Genomic DNA, 22,895 nt, shown 5'->3' on the forward strand with positions numbered 1-22,895 from the left:
ACAAAAGAATCAATATCAGGAGACATATGATGAGAGCACCTGAGTCTAAGATCTACAGGGAGATGATTTACCTGAATTATCGGACAAGGACAAACCTTTATGAGAGGAGGCAGACATGACATGAGGATGGGAAGCAAGGAACTGTTGAAACTGCTCCAACATATGTGGATTCAAGGACGGGGAAGCAACTACATTGTTGGCCTAAGGTGGGCGATACGACCATGGAGCAGTCTGTGGCGGGCGTGGTGGTTGAGGTGGTCGTTGTTGCTGTTGTTGCTTTCCTTTACCCAACAATCTCGGACACTGAGCCTTTCAGTGACCCTTTTCTTTGCAGAAAGCACATTCATCCGAAGAAACCTTAGGAGGTGGTCTATTTTGGTTGCTAGGCGGAGACTGTCGTGGAGCAGCAAAGACAGATAGAGTTGTAGGTGTGACAGACCCCTTATCTGCTTTAGACTTAAGCCGAATCTCCTCTGCTAACAGTTCATTAACCACAGAATCAACAGACGGAAGAGGAAAATGATGTAGAATTGTCCCACGCAATCCCTCGAAATCATTTCGAAGAGCCATCAAAAACTGTACCAGACGTTGTTCTTCTCTACGAGCCAAATATGGTTCAAATATTCGCAGCTCTGCAGACTCAGTGAGAGCCAAATGATCCCAAAGATTAGTCATGGCAGCATAAAACTCCTGAACATTCATATCATTCTGCTGAAGTGCGCGAATATCGGTCTCCAACTGATACTGCTTGGCGAAATTAGACTGTGTGTACAATCTAGCCAGATGATCCCAGACCTCTTTAGCCGTCTCATACTTAGCCAACTGAACGCCAATGGAGTGGGTAACAGAATTGTTAATCCACGTAATAATCTTCGAATTATCAGCCTCCCAACTGTCGACCAAGTTCGCATAGTTGGTTGCCGTCTCGTCTGTAGGTTTAATACGTACACCTGTAACATAGCTCCACAGAGTTTTTCCACGCAAGAAATTCTTCATAACGTAGCTCCAATACGTATAGTTTTTACCATCCAATTGAACACTAATCGACTGAAGTGAATCATCCTTACGACTAACCATGATGAAAGAGGCACAAATACAAAAAAAAACCCCAAAACCGAAATCAACGGATTCGAAATTCCCAAAATTAACCGAATCCAGACAAACCAACGCGAGCGAGAACAAATCAAAGGAAAAACGGAAATACCAAAATCAACCGCTAAATGGCCAACAATGTTGTGGATTGGATTATAACTTTTTCAATCAAACAAGGAGAATCCATAAACCTAGGCTTTGATACCATGATGACATAGAGAAAAAAAAGGAGGCTAGGGATTTCTTATTGACTTGCATGATGAATCAGAATACAATAAAGAGTATTTATAACTAGGGATTACAATAAAAAGAAATAGACTAAAATACCCTTAAACACTAATAAAGATAATATTATAATACAACTAATAACTCCAACATGCATGTAGTTTAACGGATGTAAAATGCACCAACTTAATTTCTTACTAAATTAGCCCATCCATTAATAAGATATTAACTCTACAAAATTGACGACATCTATATAGGGAGGAGCGGTATTTCAAAAATTAAACCATGACATAAAAGTGTTAATCCAAGGAACTATAATTTAATAAATAGTACATAAGATATATATCTTGAACTGCATGGATTATGCAACATCGGTTGAAATTTATCCGATACAGCATCTGTCATTCATGATTTGGGCATGGAGCCCAAATATATGCTCAATGAATGACCAAGATCCACTTGATGAATTCACCGGATGTAACATATATAGTTTGTACTACATATCTTTAACTTGGTTTTGTAATGAATTTAGGACTTCAAAATATCAAGTTTTGTCTAAAATCTAGTCCCCAATAAATTACATATCCATTAGTTTTTGGTTCAGGCCCAGAAATCATCCGGGGTCAAATCAAAATCAAGAATTTTCCAATGTAATCTTAAAATAGATTGGCTTTCTTGATCAGAAAAGATTTCCCAATTGTCATTATTGACGTGCGTTACATATTATTATTATTATTATTTTGAAAAAAATACATATTATTATTACTAGAATAAATTATTTTTTTAGAATAAGAATAATATTTATTTACAAAAGAGAAATATATATATATATATATAAATATGGTTAAAATCTAGTAGGCCTTTCGTTTGAGTACGTAGAGTGGGATCGAACATTTGTGGGAAAATCTAGCCATTGTTGCTCTCCCTATGTACAAGATTCAAACTTACCATCACTCAACGAGAAATTATCAATTAAATGTTTAACATATTATCGATATTTTGCAGTATCATATGAAACTAGGGCCGGTCCTTATGTAAGGCGAGAGAGGCCATCGTCTCAAGGCCGGGCCCAATAGAGGGCCCATTTTTTTTATTAGATGTATATGTTGAGTTTGAGAGATGTGTTAATAAGATTATTATTTTAGCTCTTTTTTTTGTATTGGTTTGAAAACTCAATTAATTAATATCATATGTGCAATCCTAATTCACAGACACTCCAATATTTTAGCCCCTTCGACCCAATTCTCAATATTTTTTTTATTGAAATCTTGGCAACATAAAATTGAAAATCGTCGTGGTTGATATTTCATAGTCATAGTAAAATAATTTAGGATTTCTTTGTGTTCACATGATTTTTTTTTGAATTCTACATTAATAAATTTTTCTTGTTGGTTTTGCTCATACTTTGAATTTAGTAATATTTAATAAATTTTAAATAAAATATAAATAGACTTCGGGATTTTTGTTGAATTTTAAAAAGTTAAAAGAGTGAGTTTTTAACTAGTTGGATAAAGTTTTTTTATGAAGTTTCAACAATTTTTGAGTCATGATATATATTCATACATTAATGATGATGAGTATTGTTTGAAGTTGATGGCCATAAGATGTTAGTTAACATATTAGTGAAAAAGAGCAATTGATATGCAATTACTTTGTTTGAAAAATTGAATGATTATTTCAAAATACTTATATTGCTATAATGTTTTGTTAATCATATCAATAACAGTTGCATAAAAAAAAACTATATTGTTGATAATTGGATTATAAAGATTTGATAGATATTTTTCTTTCTAAAACAGTTAGATGATAGTATTTATTTAATTATTTCAAATATTGGCTAACTATTTATTTATGTAATATATTATTTCCGATATATCTACTTATTATTTAGTATATTTTTATTTACGAACTGAACTTTAAAACTATTTATCGTAATAAGAGGGTCCGATCTTTATTTTTTGCCTCGGGCTATCGAACACAAGTACAGCTCTATGAAACTTGTACAACTTTTTGACCAAAAAAGTTCAAAAAATAATGTAGGAAAAAAATTAGGTGGCCCATGTAAATTCAGTTTTGAAAACATTATATTGGGCTAGTGATTCGACTCTTCGTATCAAATACTGAAAAAACAAATTGAAGACATATTCATTTTTTTTTTTTGGTTATTGTTTTTAGGAATATAGAACTCAATATGCGTTTCTACATTATATATATATATTTATATAATCATCCACTGACATAATAGAAAAGAATGGTAACTGACACATTTTTCATTCTTAGTCTTATTATCGGTCAACTTACATTCTAATTAATTAATGAATTTACGAAATTTTTTTTCTCGATTTTAGTTATTTCATTGAAATGTTGATGTGACATTGTAAACATCAGCACTTTTTGGCGCTACCATCATTTTTCTAATGACACGATACGATTTATCAGTATAACGTCAATACTTCGTTGAAAACAGATAGAAATTGAAAAAACAACATATTAATGGACTAAGATCATGAATTTGACCGATAACATAATAAAATAAATGAAAAACATGCAAGTGATATGATTAAAAAATATAATTTAAGATTTTTTTAAAAAAGAATAGAAGTGAGTTTGTGCTACGTACCTACCTTGTTCGCATGGAAAGAATAGCATTCAATATATCGGGAATACTAAATTTTGAATACCCTAGTATAAACAACTTAATATACTCGTATTTTTCACCCAAAAAAATTATGCTTATTCAAATTCCAAAGTATATGTATATACCAACAATGTATAAACGTTGAATTTTTTTTGAAGTTATAAACTCAACAAATTAATAAAGTGACGACGGATGCAAGCAAATAAAATAACATAATATATATATATATATCGACCATGCATGCATGCATTCACCAGAAAGCAAATCTTCCAGGTAGAAGAAGGAGATTCATGACAAGAAGAAATATCAAATTCATCGATCGACAAATCAAAACACATGAAACGATCAAAATCATATATATGGAATCTATACATTTATTAATAATAAAATATATGAATTTTTCCCTCAAATTAATCTAAAGAAACTAAAATAAATTGTTGCATGTATTCCTTCATTAATTTCCTCCTCAAACCCTGGCAGCCACCGGGGAGTACTGAGTAACGGCTGCTTTCGCTCCTGCGAAAAAAGGAAGGAATCCGGTAGCGCTTCTATTTGGCTCCAGCTGCTCGTCGATGAAAAGATCTTCAGGATCCCTAAAAGCACCATGCAAGCAAACAATGACCACACCAACCATAAGAGCCCATGCCAGAACTGATCCAACGCTGGTTAGGAAAATGACGATTATAGTCGATACGATCAAGAAGATCAGCGCTTGGCCATCCGAAAAATGGCGGCCGCATAAGGTGAGCGGAGGATCGGATGATTGGCGTAAAAGGTAGAGGAATAGCCATGCGGCGAGGAGGCCGGATAAGAGGATGAGAGAAAAAGGATTCGTCAAAAAAGAGACGATGAGCACGATGGTTATGATGGCGATGTAATTAACGCGAAAATATGGATAGTTTTTTCGGATTCTGATGGTGGCATCGGATAATGATTCTGGCTTGGAGAAGGCGGAGCGGTCAACGAGCTCCGACCAGGGGCGGCGGTTGGAGAGGCCGGATCGGACTCTTTCGGATATGCCGGAGAAGAATGAACGCACGGCGGAGGTGGATTGTTGGGTGTCCGCGGTGGCGGGTTGTTGCGGATTGGGAAGAGGTAGAATTGATGGGGAAGAATTTGCCATGGTTTCAATGTTACTCTTCCATCCTATATTTTCATTTGATGATACCTTTTCGCCAACATGTAAGGATATTCATTGAAAAAATAATTTCTTAAAAGTATTTTTTAAAACATTTTAATTAACAGTAAATTTATTATAATTACTAAATAATTTTTTTTATTATAAATTGATAGATTTACATGCTAAAAGTTTTTAACTAAAAGCATTCCTCGTACTTCCGTTTTTAAATGAATTTATTATATATTGAACACTTGGGATGAGATTTGGAGTTCATAAAAGAACTTGAGAGATTAGTATATAAATTTGAAATGTATGAGCTGACTTTCAAGATCTTCTTGCTACACATCAATTTCTTCAAAATTAATTTGACATTAGTGTTGGGTAAAATAATTGTCTCTACTTGGTAGGGCGATTGAAGCATGACGATTGGACTACTATGCAGTTTAAATCCTACAAATTGGTACCAGAGCCTCACACAAAGGCCTGGTCGTGAGAGACTGGTAAGGTTAAGAACTGCAATATCCCAACGTGAGGAAGGGTAAAACACTTGAGAGAATGAGTGAAACACTTAGGGAGTGATTCAAAGATGACAGTAGAAGGAAGTATATATTGGTTTTGTTCAACCTAGCATTCCCAAGTTTGAAGGAGATTACGATCATTGGAGTACACTGATGGAAAATCTTTTTAGATCGAAGGATTGTTGAAATCTCATCGAAATTGGGTACAATTGGAGAAGTCTTGACAGCTACATAGAAAAAAAATTGGATGAGCTCAAGCTCAAGGATTTAATGGCGAAAAAATATATATATTTTTTCAGTCCATTGACAAATTAATCTTGAAGACCATACTAAAAAAGACACACCCAAACAAATTTGGGATTCAATGAAGAGAAAGTTTCAAGGAAATGCAAGAGTTCAACTTGCACAACTCCAGGCACTTCGACGAGATTTTGAAGTTCTGGAAATGAAGGTTGGAGAATCAATTTCAGATTATTTCTCGAGAGTTATGTTGGTTGCTAATAGTATGCAGAACTTTGGAGATGACATGCCAGATATTAAAGTGGTGGAGAAAATCTGCTTCTTAATAGAGCAGTTCAACTACGTACATTGTTGCTCTATTGATCGTCAAAGGACATCGATTCTTTCACGGATGATGAGTTTTAGAGCTCTTTGATTGTGCATGAACAGAAGTTTCGAAAAAAAATGGTGAAGAACATGCTTTGAAAGTAAAGAATAATTCGCTACACGAGGAAGAGTCAGAGGCACCTTTAGAGGACGAGGTGAAGCAAAAGTTGGAAATTTTAATGAAATAAGAATAATATGAGATCATAATGAAAAATTGTTTGTCCCACATTGGAAACCTACCAATGTATTCTCTTCCTTATTAGTTCCAACCTTCGCTTATGGGATTCGGCCCTTAGGGCACCAAAATTTTTTAAAGAGGCAAACGCTAGTCGATGGACCAAACACACACGCGCGCGCGGTTGGCTGACGCGGTGGGGTGGTGTGGGGACCTCGGGTTGCTAATCTCATCTTAGAGAAACTAATGATTAATTAAATAATTAATCAAACAATTAAAAGATAATAAATCAAAAGCAGAATTTTTTTTTTAAAATCCGGAGCCTCGCTCGATCGGGCAAAATCAGCCGATCGAGCGAGCAAGAAAAATCATTCTCTCGGGTCTGCATTACTTTTGGCCTCGCTCGATCGGGCAAAAGAAGCCGATCGAGCGAGCAAGAAATTTCATATTTTCTGCCCAAGAAAACAGGCCTCGCTCGATCGGTGATATTCACCCGATCGAGCGGGATCTTCTTCTTCAGAATACTGCAGAATTCATTTTGCTGTCAAAACTAGAACCAAGTCATATATTCTCCATAAAAATTGATCAAAAGCATTCTACAATATCTAGGAACATGCATATAATAATATATAATGACTTGAGCATATAATCATGCAATTCTTACATCAAACAGATAACGTAAAAGACATTAAATCACAAGCTACACCAAAGTCATAAGTGAGCTTCAAGTCTCAAGTCTTCTACTAGGTTTGATGTACTCTAATACATATTCGTTCAGCTATAAACCCGAGTCCTCACGTGATAAATCTTGCTCCCAAGCTGTCAATGTCATCTCAGACCAGCTCCTGCCCCATCTGTTGTGATGCACACATACAAAACAAAACAACAGCCGGATAAACTCCGGTGAGAAATCATTCTCAGTATAATCGACATATAAATGCGTTAAATAAATTCATATCTACTCTAAACATATCAACTCAAGAATAGAGTAAAATAACGCATATATCGACTCAAATTTCAAATCAAGACTTCAATTTATATAGCGCGCTTATCTCAAGAATTGATTCTTATCACTTCATTGCCATCAAGATTCGTAACCGATCTTGACATGGATATCCATCTATCGTAGCCATTCCGGGCTAGAAAATAAGGTTAACCGCAACCTTGGCATAAAATCAATTCAATATATTATCACATCATATCGAAAGCAATAAAGATCCACTACCTGTGATGGATTGACAATAACATAAGTTCTACCTCAAGAACAAGTACTTAAACAAGTATGTGATTTGTTTGGGATAACTCAAGAAGTATCATTCTTGAGTATCAAATCCCTGACTCTCGATGTCATCTTATACCTTTCATTCTCGAGTTTGTCATGTTCCACATCTGGATAGGAAGTACAACAACTCCTACAAGAATCTGATCATTCAAACATCAATCAAACTTCAATCAAATTCACTTCAATCTTGATCACTTCTTCTTCGGTTTCAAGTTGAGGTTCTTGAGTCAATAGTATCCTATTAAAACTCTGAAACATAGCATCAAAACATTCATATCAAACTTCATTCTATTCAATTATTTCAGAATCGAGTCAAAATCATCAATATACATTCAATCAACATCATTTCAAACTTCAACTTCTTCTTATTCGGTACAACTCAGAGTCGTGAATCGTTATCCTTCGAAACTCAACTGAAATCGAGAATTAAAAATGCCATAACATTCATAACATCTAAACAACTATCTTAACTCAGTTATAGGCTATCAAAACGATGTCAAAACATCAACCGACGGCGTAGCGATTGAAAATCGGGAACCGACAAAATATCAAAACCATTTCTAATCAATTCAATCATTCGTATCACTATTATCAGCTATATAATCCCATCAGAATCATCATACCAGCAAGATCATAGTCTATACAACTCAAAACATCTACTGGAAATCATAGCTAATACAAACGATAGTTGTTCGTCAATTTGGTTTCGATATAGAATCGCATATACGTTGAAGAACATAATCATAAACTCAAACGTATTGATTCTGCCAAATACTGATTTCGAAACCTAACTCAAACATCATAATACTTACACGAGATCGAAGCACTTGTCTCAAGGATTCCAGAACATCTTTCGAAATTGAAATCGGACGAGCGGATCAAAAGTTACGGGGTTTCAAAAATCAAGAATCCAAAAAGAAAATGAAGAGAAGCTCGGCTCCTGTTCTCATTTCTGAATTCCTTAACACATATGCACGTGTACATGCTGATAATATGATTAAAATCAGATATGTATTGCATATTTACAATTTAACTCCTCAAGTCTTCATTAATTGAAATTCAGTCCTCGGCCCTCTTTTTAATTCAATTTCAATCCTAAATAATTTAAGAATATTAGAATTTAAATCAAAACTCCAAATATTCCCAAATTAAATATACTCGGATTAAAATAAATTAAATTCGGATTAAATCAATAATCCCGGCCTTTTGCACTTTTGCCCTTGCAACTTCGATAATTTCAAATCAACCCCTGATCGGGTTTCATCTTCAAAATTAATCTTCTTTAATTCCCAAAACATGAAATTTAAATCTTAAATTCCCTAAATATTCAAATCGAATATTTATTCTTTTAATTTAATAATTCTCGAAATTTAATTCTCAAAATTCGTAAATTCTCAAATTAAATATTTTCGGCTCGAAATTAAATCTATCATTTCTATAACTTCTCAAATCAATATTAGCCCATAATATGGAATTTAATTCTCAAATCCCATAACTAATAATTCAATATTTTCGAGTCTTACAATTCCTCCCCTCTAAGAAATGATTTCGTCCTCGAAATCACATTCTGTCGAACTATTCAATCTGATAGACTGAATAATTATCTGGAGTTATTATCACTTCAATCATATAACTCTAAACTTTGTATCCCATCTCTTCATGTATTATCAGATTCTTTCTTCGAATCTACTTCCATTCTCTTGTACTTTAAGTAATTGAAAAGAATTCGTTCTGAGTTGTTTCTTTCTTCAATCAAAGATTTGTCGACTAATTGACTTAACTCAAAATTCTTTTCGATATCAATCTCACCGGATTAATGCACGTAGGAAGAATCGATTGATACTTCCTTTACATATATACGTGAAACAAATCAGATCTATCATATCAAGCTGAAAAGATTAAATCGTTCAATCAAATCATCAATTCCATCTGACATCTCAGTCAGTGAAATTTAGTTCCAGTGTCAACTTGTTTCTTTCTCCATATTATTCCATGCTATGCATAGAACATGTATCAAATCTACACTGTTATTCTGTTCATCGCTTCAAAATCAGTATTCTCATTCATATTCTGAATCTGTAAAACAACTCTGCTCTGTCTCACTTCTGAATTGAATGATGTTTCAAAAAAAAAAAATAACTCTTTCTCTTAACGAATCAGTTTTAGCTTCAAAAGTTATATCTATCATTCAATTACTAATTCTGATTCTTCTTCTCTATTTTCATTTCGTACAGATTCATCTTCAAATTCTTTGTGTGTCTCAAATAAACTCTGATCTGCTATCAACAAATCATATCTGACCTGATGTCATATACTTTGGTAGTATCATTTCAACACAAGGAAGTCGGATTTCTTTTCATCATATCATCATAACATTATCTCAAAATCGATTCATTAGCTATCCCAGGAATTATAATCATCAAGTGGCGACACATCAAGACAAGTAATACCGAATCAGGTATTCAAGTTCTGAGAATAGTCTCAATATCTGGAAAATCAACTCAGATAATCCATCAATCGACAAATGGTATAATGCAATCACATATAACCAACTCTCAGAACATCAGTCAATCAATCGATGCCACATTCTGTCGAATAAATCTAAAGTCTTAATCCTGACAATAGATTTTAATCATTCCTGTAATTTCATCATATCTCTTTCTTCTTCACAGATCTGAATAGATAGCTGTTATTCACATCTCATACAGTGTATTCTAAAAATCTGATTATTCTATTCGAAATATCTATTAATCAGAGTATATGCTGTATTCACAGATTTCAAAGTATTCAGAGCTGTTGATAATCGGTATCATGACAGATAAAATTCATTCTCGAACTTCGATTCATCTTCTCTGACTATTCTTTCAATTCAACAATAATATGTTGTACCTTTACCTCAAAAAGTACTCAATGTCTTCTGATCATCTGTATTACAATGTAATAGTAAACCCAATGTTTCAATCTAAAACATTATTTTTTGGCTTACTATTCGTCTTGCAACAAATCTAATCACGATTCAGTGATTTGATTACACAGACAGATCATCGTATGAAGTAATTTTAATCAATCTGTTCATAACTACCACCTGCTTACATCATCTATACTGTTTCATCATGGTAGTTTCGCAAAATATTCTTTCAAATCATAATCTCATTTCAATTATGGAGTTCCTAAACTGTCATTGAACTAATCTAATCAATGATTTTCAACTTCATCAGAAACTTTCTGTACGTTTAACTTCAAAAACGTACTAATTCTGTTACCTCTATTTGCTTTATCTTCTGATAAAACAAGTATTGGATGACTTTTAAATTCATTGTTGTGCATTATCTTCAAATCTGATATTTCTTTTCGGATATATCAAGCACAACCAGATAATCAATCATCATAGAATTCATTCATTCTGATCTGAGGCTTAAATTCATATCTCTATATGGGATTCTGTATTGAATTCTCATCACTTCAGTTTACTTTCTGTGTTTTTTTCATCTTCTAAACAGTTCTGGATTGCTTTAAATCAAAAATCATTCTAATTGGTCATATATTCATCTGAATCTTCAAACCAGAATACACAAAAATCTGAAATCAATTGATCGAATGCCTGTTTCATTCTTCATTTCTATTTCTCAATTGAAGTCTAATAACTTGATCTCATCTCAATGTTCTTTAATCCTTCCAAATCAATTCTCACTTAATTTGGATTACAGCAATTCTGACTATTTTAGTCTCTATCTCGATACTCAAGCACATAAATTCAAAGATCAATCAAATATTCATCTCGTTTCTTCGTTCTATTTCCCAATTCGTAACAAATCATATCATATATCAACCCAAACTTTTACCAAGAATTGAATTGAAATTTCTATCAGTTACGAGCCCAAAAATATTATAATATACTGAATGTATACATCAAACAATTAGTAACTCTTGAAATTCATAATCAGGGAAACTCACTTAAGTCAAGGTCATCCACAAAACAATAATATGAATGACAATATGCTAAGTGAAAACAACTCACTAGCATCTCAACTCAAGACGGGTAGATCAAATCAGACTCTATAAAAGAATAAGAGTCAATCAAATCGATTGAGGTCGAATATCAAAACCTCATAATCGATATCATGAATTTCAAAAATTATGATTTTATAATGTAATAACTTCAGTAGAATCAAATAAAGACTCATCTGTAACTGATTTTCATATCATCATGTATTATCAGATTCTTTCTTCGAATCTACTTCCATTCTCTTGTACTTTAAGTAATTGAAAAGAATTCGTTCTGAGTTGTTTCTTTCTTCAATCAAAGATTTGTCGACTAATTGACTTAACTCAAAATTCTTTTCGATATCAATCTCACCGGATTAATGCACGTAGGAAGAATCGATTGATACTTCCTTTACATAGATACGTGAAACAAATCAGATCCATCATATCAAGCTGAAAAGATTAAATCGTTCAATCAAATCATCAATTCCATCTGACATCTCAGTCAGTGAAATTCAGTTCCAGTGTCAACTTGTTTCTTTCTCCATATTATTCCATGCTATGCATAGAACATATATCAAATCTACACTGTTATTCTGTTCATCGCTTCAAAATCAGTATTCTCATTCATATTCTGAATATGTAAAACAACTCTGCTCTGTCTCACTTCTGAATTGAATGATGTTTCAAAAAAAAAAAATAACTCTGTCTCTTAACGAATTAGTTTTAGCTTCAAAAGTTATATCTATCATTCAATTACTAATTCTGATTCTTCTTCTCTGTTTTCATTTCGTACAGATTCATCTTCAAATTCTTTGTGTGTCTCAAATCAACTCTGATCTGCTATCAACAAATCATATCTGACCTGATGTCATATACTTTGGTAGTATCATTTCAACACAAGGAAGTCGGATTTCTTTTCATCATATCATCATAACATTATCTCAAAATCGATTCATTAGCTATCCCAGGAATTATAATCATCAAGTGGCGACACATCAAGACAAGTAATACCGAATCAGGTATTAAAGTTCTGAGAATAGTCTCAATATCTGGAAAATCAACTCAGATAATCCATCAATCGACAAATGGTATAATGCAATCACATATAACCAACTCTCAAAACATCAGTCAATCAATCGATGCCACATTCTGTCGAATAAATCTAAAGTCTTAATCCTGACAATAGATTTTAATCATTCCTGTAATTTCATCATATCTCTTTCTTCTTCACAGATCTGAATAGATAGCTGTTATTCATATCTCATACAGTGTATTCTAAAAATCTGATTAGTCTATTCGAAATATCTATTAATCAGAGTATATGCTGTATTCACAGATTTCAAAGTATTCAGAGCTGTTGATAATCGGTATCATGACAGGTAAAATTCATTCTCGAACTTCGATTCATCTTCTCTGACTATTCTTTCAATTCAACAATAATATGTTGTACCTTTACCTCAAAAAGTACTCAATGTCTTCTGATCATCTGTATTACAATGTAATAGTAAACCCAATGTTTCAATCTGAAACATTATTTTTTGGCTTACTATTCGTCTTGCAACAAATCTAATCACGATTCAGTGATTTGATTACACAGACAGATCATCGTATGCAGTAATTTTAATCAATCTGTTCATAACTACCACCTGTTTACATCATCTATACTGTTTCATCATGGTAGTTTCGCAAAATATTCTTTCAAATCATAATCTCATTTCAATTATGGAGTTCCTAAACTGTCATTGAACTAATCTAATCAATGATTTTCAACTTCATCAGAAACTTTCTGTACGTTTAACTTCAAAAACGTACTAATTCTGTTACCTCTATTTGCTTTATCTTCTGATAAAACAAGTATTGGATGACTTTTAAATTTATTGTTGTGCATTATCTTCAAATCTGATATTTCTTTTCGGATATATCAAGCACAACCAGATAATCAATCATCATAGAATTCATTCATTCTGATCTGAGGCTTCAATTCATATCTCTATATGGCATTCTGTATTGAATTCTCATCACTTCAGTTTACTTTCTGTGTTTTTTTCATCTTCTAAACAGTTCTGGATTGCTTTAAATCAAAAATCATTCTAATTGGTCATATATTCATCTGAATCTTCAAACCAGAATACACAAAAATCTGAAATCAATTGATCGAATGCCTGTTTCATTCTTCATTTCTATTTCTCAATTGAAGTCTAATAACTTGATCTCATCTCAATGTTCTTTAATCCTTCCAAATCAATTCTCACTTAATTTGGATTACAGCAATTCTGACTATTTTAGTCTCTATCTCGATACTCAAGCACATAAATTCAAAGATCAATCAAATATTCATCTTGTTTCTTCGTTCTATTTCCCAATTCGTAACAAATCATATCATATATCAACCCAAACTTTTACCAAGAATTGAATTGAAATTTCTATCAGTTACGAGCCCAAAAATATTATAATATACTGAATGTATACATCAAACAATTAGTAACTCTTGAAATTCATAATCAGGGAAACTCACTTAAGTCAAGGTCATCCACAAAACAATAATATGAATGACAATATGCTAAGTGAAAACAACTCACTAGCATCTCAACTCAAGACGGGTAGATCAAATCAGACTCTATAAAAGAATAAGAGTCAATCAAATCGATTGAGGTCGAATATCAAAACCTCATAATCGATATCCCGAATTTCAAAAATTATGATTTTATGATGTAATAACTTCAGTAGAATCAAATAAAGACTCATCTGTAACTGATTTTCATATCATCATCTATTTTGTAAACCTCAAAAGAAGTATTCAATTCATAAACTCATCAATTCGCAATTAAATTTCAGTTCACAACTTAAACTAATGTCGAAAAGCTTACTGGAATATATCTGTAATCTCTATTCATTAGCATACTTATCAATGCTAATTAGATCTTGAACATATCTAGTGCATCGAATATACTGATTTCGAAATATTTATGTAATCAAACATCATATATCAAACCAAAATCACAGAATCTTAATTCGAGATTCTATATCATATCGTCATATTCATATGCACATTATGTTCTTGCTGATCTAATTTTATCGCTTCTTATCATCAATTCTTCTACTAATTTGTATTCGATTATTGCATCATCATCTATCATGCAACATAAACAGATATTTCAATATGAACAAAATCATATTCAGTTTCAGTTCATCGAAGCAATAGTTCCATTCTTCAGTTCAATTCACACAGTCTCTTTTCTGATACAAAGGTGATCATATAATAAGCTTTCAGCTATCATGAATCTATTGCACCAATAATAAACAGGTCAAAATAAAATAAATCTGTTACCTGAAATTTCATTCTCAGGTGCAATTTCATTCTGATCCTCTGTATACTGCTGGAATAGAAATTGTAGCTAAATATGTGTTTCTCTCACACACCGTAGCATCTTTACAATTTTAGTCCTTTTGCTTCATCATTCAGCTTCAGTTTTATTAAACAAGACTATGTCTTTCATAACATGTTTCAGTCGTCAACATTTATTCAGACATAATCTTTGAATTCAAGCCATAATTAAACAACTCAATCTTGAGCTTCATTATTATCATCCACAATTCAAAGAATCATAGTAGGCTTGCAAATTCTAATAAGGCATTCCTCAAAATTCAAAATATTCAGCTTCAAGAGGGTATATTTTCCTTTCTCATCATTTCTATCCGTTGTGGCAAAGAATAATAAACAAAATTCTGTTCTAAGAACTTACCAACAATCAATATACCTCTGCCTTCTCATCATTTCTTCATTAGAATCCACCATCTGGTTGCTAGGTTTTCGAAGTTGGTATTCAATCAATCTAATCCGATATTTGAACAACTGATCAAATTTTTCAAGTCAACTTCTATCTGCAGCAACATCTATTCATTCGCTGATGTACTATTCTGTTCTGTTCAATCAGAGATACTTCATTCAGCTGAGCAATAATACAGTTCTGTTAAATCTGACCATACCATTTTGTTCAGTCTGGCCATACTATGTTGTCAGTCTGGGGTGCTTACATCACCCAAAGAACACTGTTCTCTTCAATTCTGGGTGCTTACATCACCCGGGGAAATTCTTATAATAACATCGATAAGAATTCGAAAATTTACAAATCAGTAAATTAATCAATTCAATTTCAAAAGTAGATCAAGAGCACATGCAATTTATTAAATAATCGAATCAAATACTGCATAATCATGCAATACTATAAATGCATGTGACTCACTCTATCCCGCTCAGCTTCTATCTCAGTCCAGAACCTACGCTCTGATACCACCTATTGTGGGGACCTCGGGTTGCTAATCTCATCTTAGGGCAACTAATGATTAATTAAACAATTAATCAAACAATTAAAAGATAATAAATCAAAAGCAGAATTTTTTTTTAAAAATCTAGAGCCTCGCTCGATCGGGCAAAATCAGCCGATCGAGCGAGCAAGAAAAATCATGCTCTCGGGTCTGCATCACTTTTGACCTCGCTCGATCGGGCAAAAGCAACCGATCGAGCGAGCAAGAAATTTCATATTTTCTGCCCAAGAAAACAGGCCTCGCTCGATCGGTGATATTCACCCGATTGAGCGGGATCTTCTTCTTCAGAATACTGCAGAATTCATTTTGCTGTCAAAACTAGAACCAAGTCATATATTCTCCATAAAAATTGATCAAAAGCATGCTACAATATCTAGGAACATGCATATAATCATATATAATGACTTGAGCATATAATCATGCAATTCTTACATCAAACAGATAACGTAAAAGACATTAAATCACAAGCTACACCAAAGTCATAAGTGAGCTTCAAGTCTCAAGTCTTCTACTAGGTTTGATGTACTCTAATACATATTCATTCAGCTATAAACCCGAGTCCTCACGTGCTAAATCTCGCTCCCAAGCTGTCAATGTCATCTCAGACCAGCTCCTGCCCCATCTGTTGTGATGCACACATACAAAACAAAACAACAGCTGGATAAACTCCGGTGAGAAATCATTCTCAGTATAATCGACATATAAATGCGTTAAATAAATTCATATCTACTCTAAACATATCAACTCAAGAATAGAGTAAAATAACGCATATTTCGACTCAAATTTCAAATCAAGACTTCAATTTATATAGCGCGCTTATCTCAAGAATTGATTCTTATCACTTCATTGCCATCAAGATTCGTAACCGATCTTGACATGGATATCCATCTATCGTAGCCATTCCGGGCTAGAAAATAAGGTTAACCGCAACCTTGGCATAGAATCAATTCAATATATTATCACATCATATCGAAAGCAATAAAGATCCACTACCTGTGATGGATCGACAATAACATAAGTTCTACCTCAAGAACAAGTACTTAAACAAGTATGTGATTTGTTTGGGATAATTCAAGAAGTATCATTCTTGAGTATCAAATCCCTGACTTTCGATGTCATCTTATACCTTTCATTCTCGAGTTTGTCATGTTCCACATCTGGATAGGAAGTACAACAACTCCTACAAGAATCTAATCATTCAAACATCAATCAATCTTCAATCAAATTCACTTCTATCTTGATCACTTCTTCTTCGGTTTCAAGTTGAGGTTCTTGAGTCAATAGTCTCCTATTAAACTGTGAAACATAGCATCAAAACATGCATATCAAACTTCATTCTATTCAATCATTTCAGAATCGAGTCAAAATCATCAATATACATTCAATCAACATCATTTCAAACTTCAACTTCTTCTTATTCGGTACAACTCGGAGTCGTGAATCGTTAGCCTTCGAAACTCAACTGAAATCGAGAATTAAAAATGCCATAACATTCATAACATCTAAACAACTATCTCAACTCAGTTATAGGCTATCAAAACGATGTCAAAACATCAACCGACGGCATAGCGATTGAAAATCGGGAACCGACAAAATATCGAAACCATTTCTAATCAATTCAATCATTCGTATCACTTATATCAGCAATATAATCCCATCAGAATCATCATACCAGCCAGATCATAGTCTATACAACTCAAAACATCTACTGGAAATCATAGCTAATACAAACGATAGTTGTTCGTCAATTCGGTTTCGATATAGAATCGCATATACTTTGAAGAACATAATCATAAACTCAAACGTACTGATTCTGCCAAATACTGATTTCGAAACCTAACTCAAACATCATAATACTTACACGAGATCAAATCCCTCGTCGCAAGGATTTCAGAACATCTTTCGGAATTGAAATCGGACGAGCGGATCAAAAGTTACGGGGTTTCAAAAATCAAGAATCCAAAAAGAAAATGAAGAGAAGCTCGGCTCCTGTTCTCATTTCTGAATTCCTTAACACATATGCACGTGTACATGCTGATAATCTGATTAAAATCAGATATGTATTGCATATTTGCAATTTAACTCCTTAAGTCTTCATTAATTGCAATTTAGTCCTCGGCCCTCTTTTTAATTTAATTTCAATTCTAAATAATTTAAGAATATTAGAATTTAAATCAAAACTCAAAATATTCCCAAATTAAATATACTCGGATTAAAATAAATTAAATTCGGATTAAATCAATAATCCCGGCCTTTTTCACTTTAGCCCTTGCAACTTCGATAATTTCAAATCAACCCCTGATCGGGTTTCATCTTCAAAATTAATCTTCTTTAATTCCCGAAACATGAAATTTAAATCTTAAATTCCCTAAATATTCAAATCGAATATTTATTCTTTTAATTTAAGAATTATCGGAATTTAATTCTCAAAATCCGTAAATTCTCAAATTAAATATTTTCGGCTCGAAAATTAAATCTATCATTTCTATAAATTCTCAAATCAATATTAGCCCATAATATGGAATTTAATTCTCAAATCCCATAATTAATAATTTAATATTTTCGGGCCTTACAGGTGGGGTCTTATGACACTTGTAAAAAGTGTGTCTTCAACTTAGTGGATTAAGTCCATCATCTATATCTTATTTGGGCTCAAAGATATGGGCAGTCCATCTACTATTTTTGGGCCTAAATAAGGGATCCCGATAGCGAACAAACTCAAATGGAAGTCGGTAGACTGAAAGTTAGTTAGTTATAAAATGGGACCTATGAGATCGAAAGATGGAAACACACTAAAAGGAAATTCAGAAGACACATAAGGAAATACAAGCTCGAATACACTTGCTCGTGTGATCAAGATATAGAAACAACAACAGAAGAAAGAGTTATAGAGGAAGAAAATCAAGGCAATACTGAGAATATGGAGATAGGATATTCAATGAATATATCGCATTTGATTTGGTTCAAAGCTCTGTAATCTTTTGAATTCTTGTGGTATATCAATTAAGTTTTCTGGGTGTTTCGTCCGTGGATGTAGGTCAATTTGGCCGAACCATGTATATCGATCTTTGTTGATTTTTCTTGATTTTTGTGTGTTATATAAATTGCTTGTGTGATCTTGCATTGGTGTGGAATCATTTTATGCAAGAGAGGTGATTGAATCTGCATTGGAGTGATTCTTGTATTCTCGTTAGCTAGGTGATTTCTTGGTGAATAGTTGATTGCATTGTTAACAAGTGGCGCCATCTATGGGAATCGCATCGGAGAAAATGGGATCACTGAAGTTTGATTTGGAGAAATTCACTGGGAAGAACGATTTTTCTTTATGGAGATCAAGATGAGGGCAATAGTGATTTAATAGGGTTTGATGGATGCTCTTGAAGGGAAGGAAGAAAGGTCTTGGGATGAAAAGGCGGTCAAAGATAGAGAGATCATGATGAACAAGGCACACAGTACAATTATATTGTGTCTTGGAGATAAACCACTACGTGAAGTGGCCAAAGAGACATCACCAGGTGATGTTTGGAACAAATTGGAGTCTCTCTGTATGACTAAATCCTTGGCTAACAGGTTATATATGAAGCAGAGACTTTATTCCTTTAAGATACATCAAGAAAAGGAACTGGATGAACAAATAGATAATTTTATCAAGATTATTGATGATCTGAAAAATCTTGACATAAAACTAGAAGATGAGTATCGAGCACTGATACTATTGAATGCACTTCCTAAGTCATATGAGAATTTCAGAGATGCTATGTTGTATGAAAGGGAGCAATCAATAACATTGGAAAAGGTGCAATCGGCAATTCAATCTAAGGAGTTACAGAAAAAGCTTAAAAATTCTTTGGAGTCTAAGGGGGAAAGTTTGGCCATTCGAGGGAGATCTGATAAGAGAACAAAGAGAACAAAGGATTATAGATCTAGATCGAAAAGCCAAACGAGATATAAGTGTTTCCATTGTCATAAGGAAGGACATTTTAAGAGAGACTGCCCGGATAGGAAATAAAAAGCTAAGGATGAGGGGGAAGCTGTTGTTGTTGCTGATGGTTATGAGGCCGCTGAAGCACTGAATTTAACTGGACAAGATCCTATAAATGAGTGGATATTAGACTCGGGATGCTCATTCCATATGTGTCCTAATAAGTCTTGGTTTGAGAAAATCAAAGAATCTGAGGAAGGGGTGGTGTTACTTGAAACAATAAAGCTTGCAAAATTAAAGGTATTGGAAGTATAAAACTGAGAATGCATGATGGTACAGACAAGATCTTGCAAGAAGTCAGACTGGTAACTGAATTAAAAAGGAACTTGATATCTCTTGGAACCTTGGACTCACTTGGTTATGTGTTCAAATCAGAAAGGGGAACACTTAAGGTAATTAAAGGGTCCCTTTTGGTCATGAAAGCAGTAAAGAAAAACTCTTTGTATACTCTACTAGGAAGCACAGTTATTGGAGGTGCAGCAGTGGTACAAGAAAGAGTGATTAACACACAATTATGGCACTTAAGGTTTGGCCACTTGAGTAAAAGTGGCCTACAGGATTTAGCCAAGCAAAATTTATTGTGTGGGGACAAGATCACTGATCTGGATCTTTGTGAGCATTGTGTGTTTGGCAAAGCAAAGAGGGAAAAGTTCCAGCAGGCAGTTCATACATCAGCTAAACCACTGCAGTATGTTCACTTTGATCTTTGGGGTCCATCAAGGACAGAAACAAATGGAGGAGGTAGATATTTCATGTCCATAATTGATGACTTTACAAGAAGACTTTGGGTTTATGTACTCAAGACTAAGGATGAAGCTCTGAGCAAGTTTAAAGACTGGTTCAAATAACAGAAACCAAACTAGACATGAAAGTGAAGAACTTGAGGACTGATAATTGTTTGGAATATTGCTCTGAGGAATTTGCACAATATTGTAAGTCTAAGGGGATCACAAGGCAAAGGAAAAACCCAAGAACTCCACAGCAAAATGGATTGGCAGAGATAATGATCGAACTTTGCTTGAAAGATAAGGTGTATGTTGCTATATGCTGGTCTTCCAAAGTCATTTTGTGGTGAGGCACTATCTACTGCATGTTACCTGATAAACAGAAGTCCTTCTAGTGCAATAGGCTTCAAGACTCCTATGGAATTATGGAGTGGAACTCCATATGATTAATCAAAGCTCAAGATATTTGGTTGCTTAGCATATGCTCATATCAAGCAAGATAAGCTGGAACCAAGAGCCTTGAGGTGTGTTTTCATAGGGTATCCCGAGGGAGTCAAAGGGTATAAGGTATGGAACATGGAGTCTATTGGCACAAGATGCTTCAATACCAAGGATGTCACATTTGATGAAACAAGATTTGGATATTTAGTAAACAAAGAACCGAATGTCCAAAAAGATGTTATTCTGAATGAATCTCAGGCTGAGGTGGAGCTTATGAAGGAGAATTCATTACAGGAAAGTAAGGAACACTTTGAAACAGTGCAGCTAACAGAAGATGTGTCAAGTAAGGAGGATCTAAGTACTTATGAGCTGGCCAGAGATAGAACAAGGAGGGAAACAAGGCCTCCTCAAAGACTTGGCTATGCTGATTTGACATGGTATGCATTAACTATAGCAGAACAGGTGAATCAAATTGAACCATCAAATTATAGGGAAGAAATGTCTGGAAAACACAGAAAGCATTGGTCAGAAGCAATGGATGATGAGTTCAGCTCACTAATAAAGAACAACACCTGGAAACTTGTCACCAGACCACAAAAACAAAGAGTTCTTGGATGTAAATGGATTTACAAAGTGAAAGAAGCTAGAAGAGCAGATAACAAGCTGAAATTTAAAGCAATATTAGTTGCAAAAAGTTATGCTCAAATTGAAGGGATTAACTTCAATGAAATATACTCTCCAGTAGTGAAACTTTGTTCAATAAGAATAGTTCTTGCAGCTGCCGTAAACTGGATTGGGACCTAGAACAGCTTGATGTTAAGACAGCCTTCTTGCATGGAGAATTAGAAGAGATTATCTACATGGAACAGCTGGAGGGATACATAATGCCTAGAAATGAAAACAAAGTGTGCTTGTTGAACAGATCATTGTATCACTACAAAAAAACACCTTTTTTAGAAGCGATTTTTTAAGAGCGGCTTCAAAACCGCTCTTGAAAGTTGCAAGTAGGATAAATTTTGAGCGAACCATTTGTTTTGTCTGACCTTTTAAGAGCGTTTTTGAAACCGCGACTACAGATTGTGTGTAACAGCGGTTTGTACAAACCATTGCTATCAACCGTTTCTATTGATATAATATTTAGGAGCACTCCTGATACTGGTCTTACTGAATAGATATAGCAACAATTATTTGTAAATTGTTGCTATCATTCGCTCTTATTGTGCTAACCTTTAGGATCAAGTTTGAGCCCGCTTATAATGAGTACTTTTAACAACGATTTATTCATTTGTTGTTATATACCGTTTCTATTGCGTTATTTTTTAAGATCTATTTTTATACCACTCTTATAAAATACTTTTAGGTGCGGTTTATACAAATCGTTCTCTAAACCGTTCGTAAAAGTTCAGGCAATAGAATCGATTTATATTATCGTTTGTATTGAGTTAACTTTTAGAGACGGTCATAAAAGCACAAATATCAACCGTTTCTATTGATATAATATTTAGGAGCACTTCTGATACTGTTCTGGCTAAATAGTTATAGCAACAATTATTTGTAAATCGTTGCTATCATTCGCTCTTATTGTGCTAACCTTTAGGAACAATTTTGAGCCCGCTTCTAATGAGTACTTTTAACAACTATTTATTCAGTTGTTGCTATATACCGTTTCTATTGCGTTATTTTGTAAGATCGATTTTTATACCACTCTTATAAAATATTTTTATGTGTGGTTTTTACAAATCGTTCTCTAAACCGTTCGTAAAAATTCAGGCAATAGA

General features: G+C 33.7%; 2 protein-coding genes across 2 annotated transcripts; both read right to left on the reverse strand.

The window, feature by feature from the left end:
• Window positions 1-312: 312 nt before the first annotated feature.
• On the reverse strand, window positions 313-1,077 carry LOC140889621 (uncharacterized). Its single transcript, XM_073297339.1, has one exon. It carries the CDS (start codon window positions 1,075-1,077, stop codon window positions 313-315), a length of 765 nt encoding a protein of 254 aa, XP_073153440.1.
• Window positions 1,078-4,328: 3,251 nt separating this feature from the next.
• On the reverse strand, window positions 4,329-5,078 carry LOC140892717 (PRA1 family protein B2-like). Its single transcript, XM_073301681.1, has one exon. The coding sequence runs from the start codon at window positions 5,076-5,078 to the stop codon at window positions 4,422-4,424; it is 657 nt and encodes a 218-aa protein (XP_073157782.1). The 3' UTR covers window positions 4,329-4,421.
• Between the last annotated feature and the right edge of the window lie 17,817 nt (window positions 5,079-22,895).

This window comes from Henckelia pumila, chromosome 3, assembly GCF_033568475.1.
Source record: "Henckelia pumila isolate YLH828 chromosome 3, ASM3356847v2, whole genome shotgun sequence".
Classification (NCBI taxonomy): domain Eukaryota; kingdom Viridiplantae; phylum Streptophyta; class Magnoliopsida; order Lamiales; family Gesneriaceae; genus Henckelia; species Henckelia pumila.

Bases quoted from the DNA above. Each gene is read 5' to 3' on its own strand.
- LOC140889621 (XM_073297339.1), bottom strand. From the start codon at position 1,077: ATGGTTAGTCGTAAGGATGATTCACTTCAGTCGATTAGTGTTCAATTG.
- LOC140892717 (XM_073301681.1), bottom strand. From the start codon at position 5,078: ATGGCAAATTCTTCCCCATCAATTCTACCTCTTCCCAATCCGCAACAA.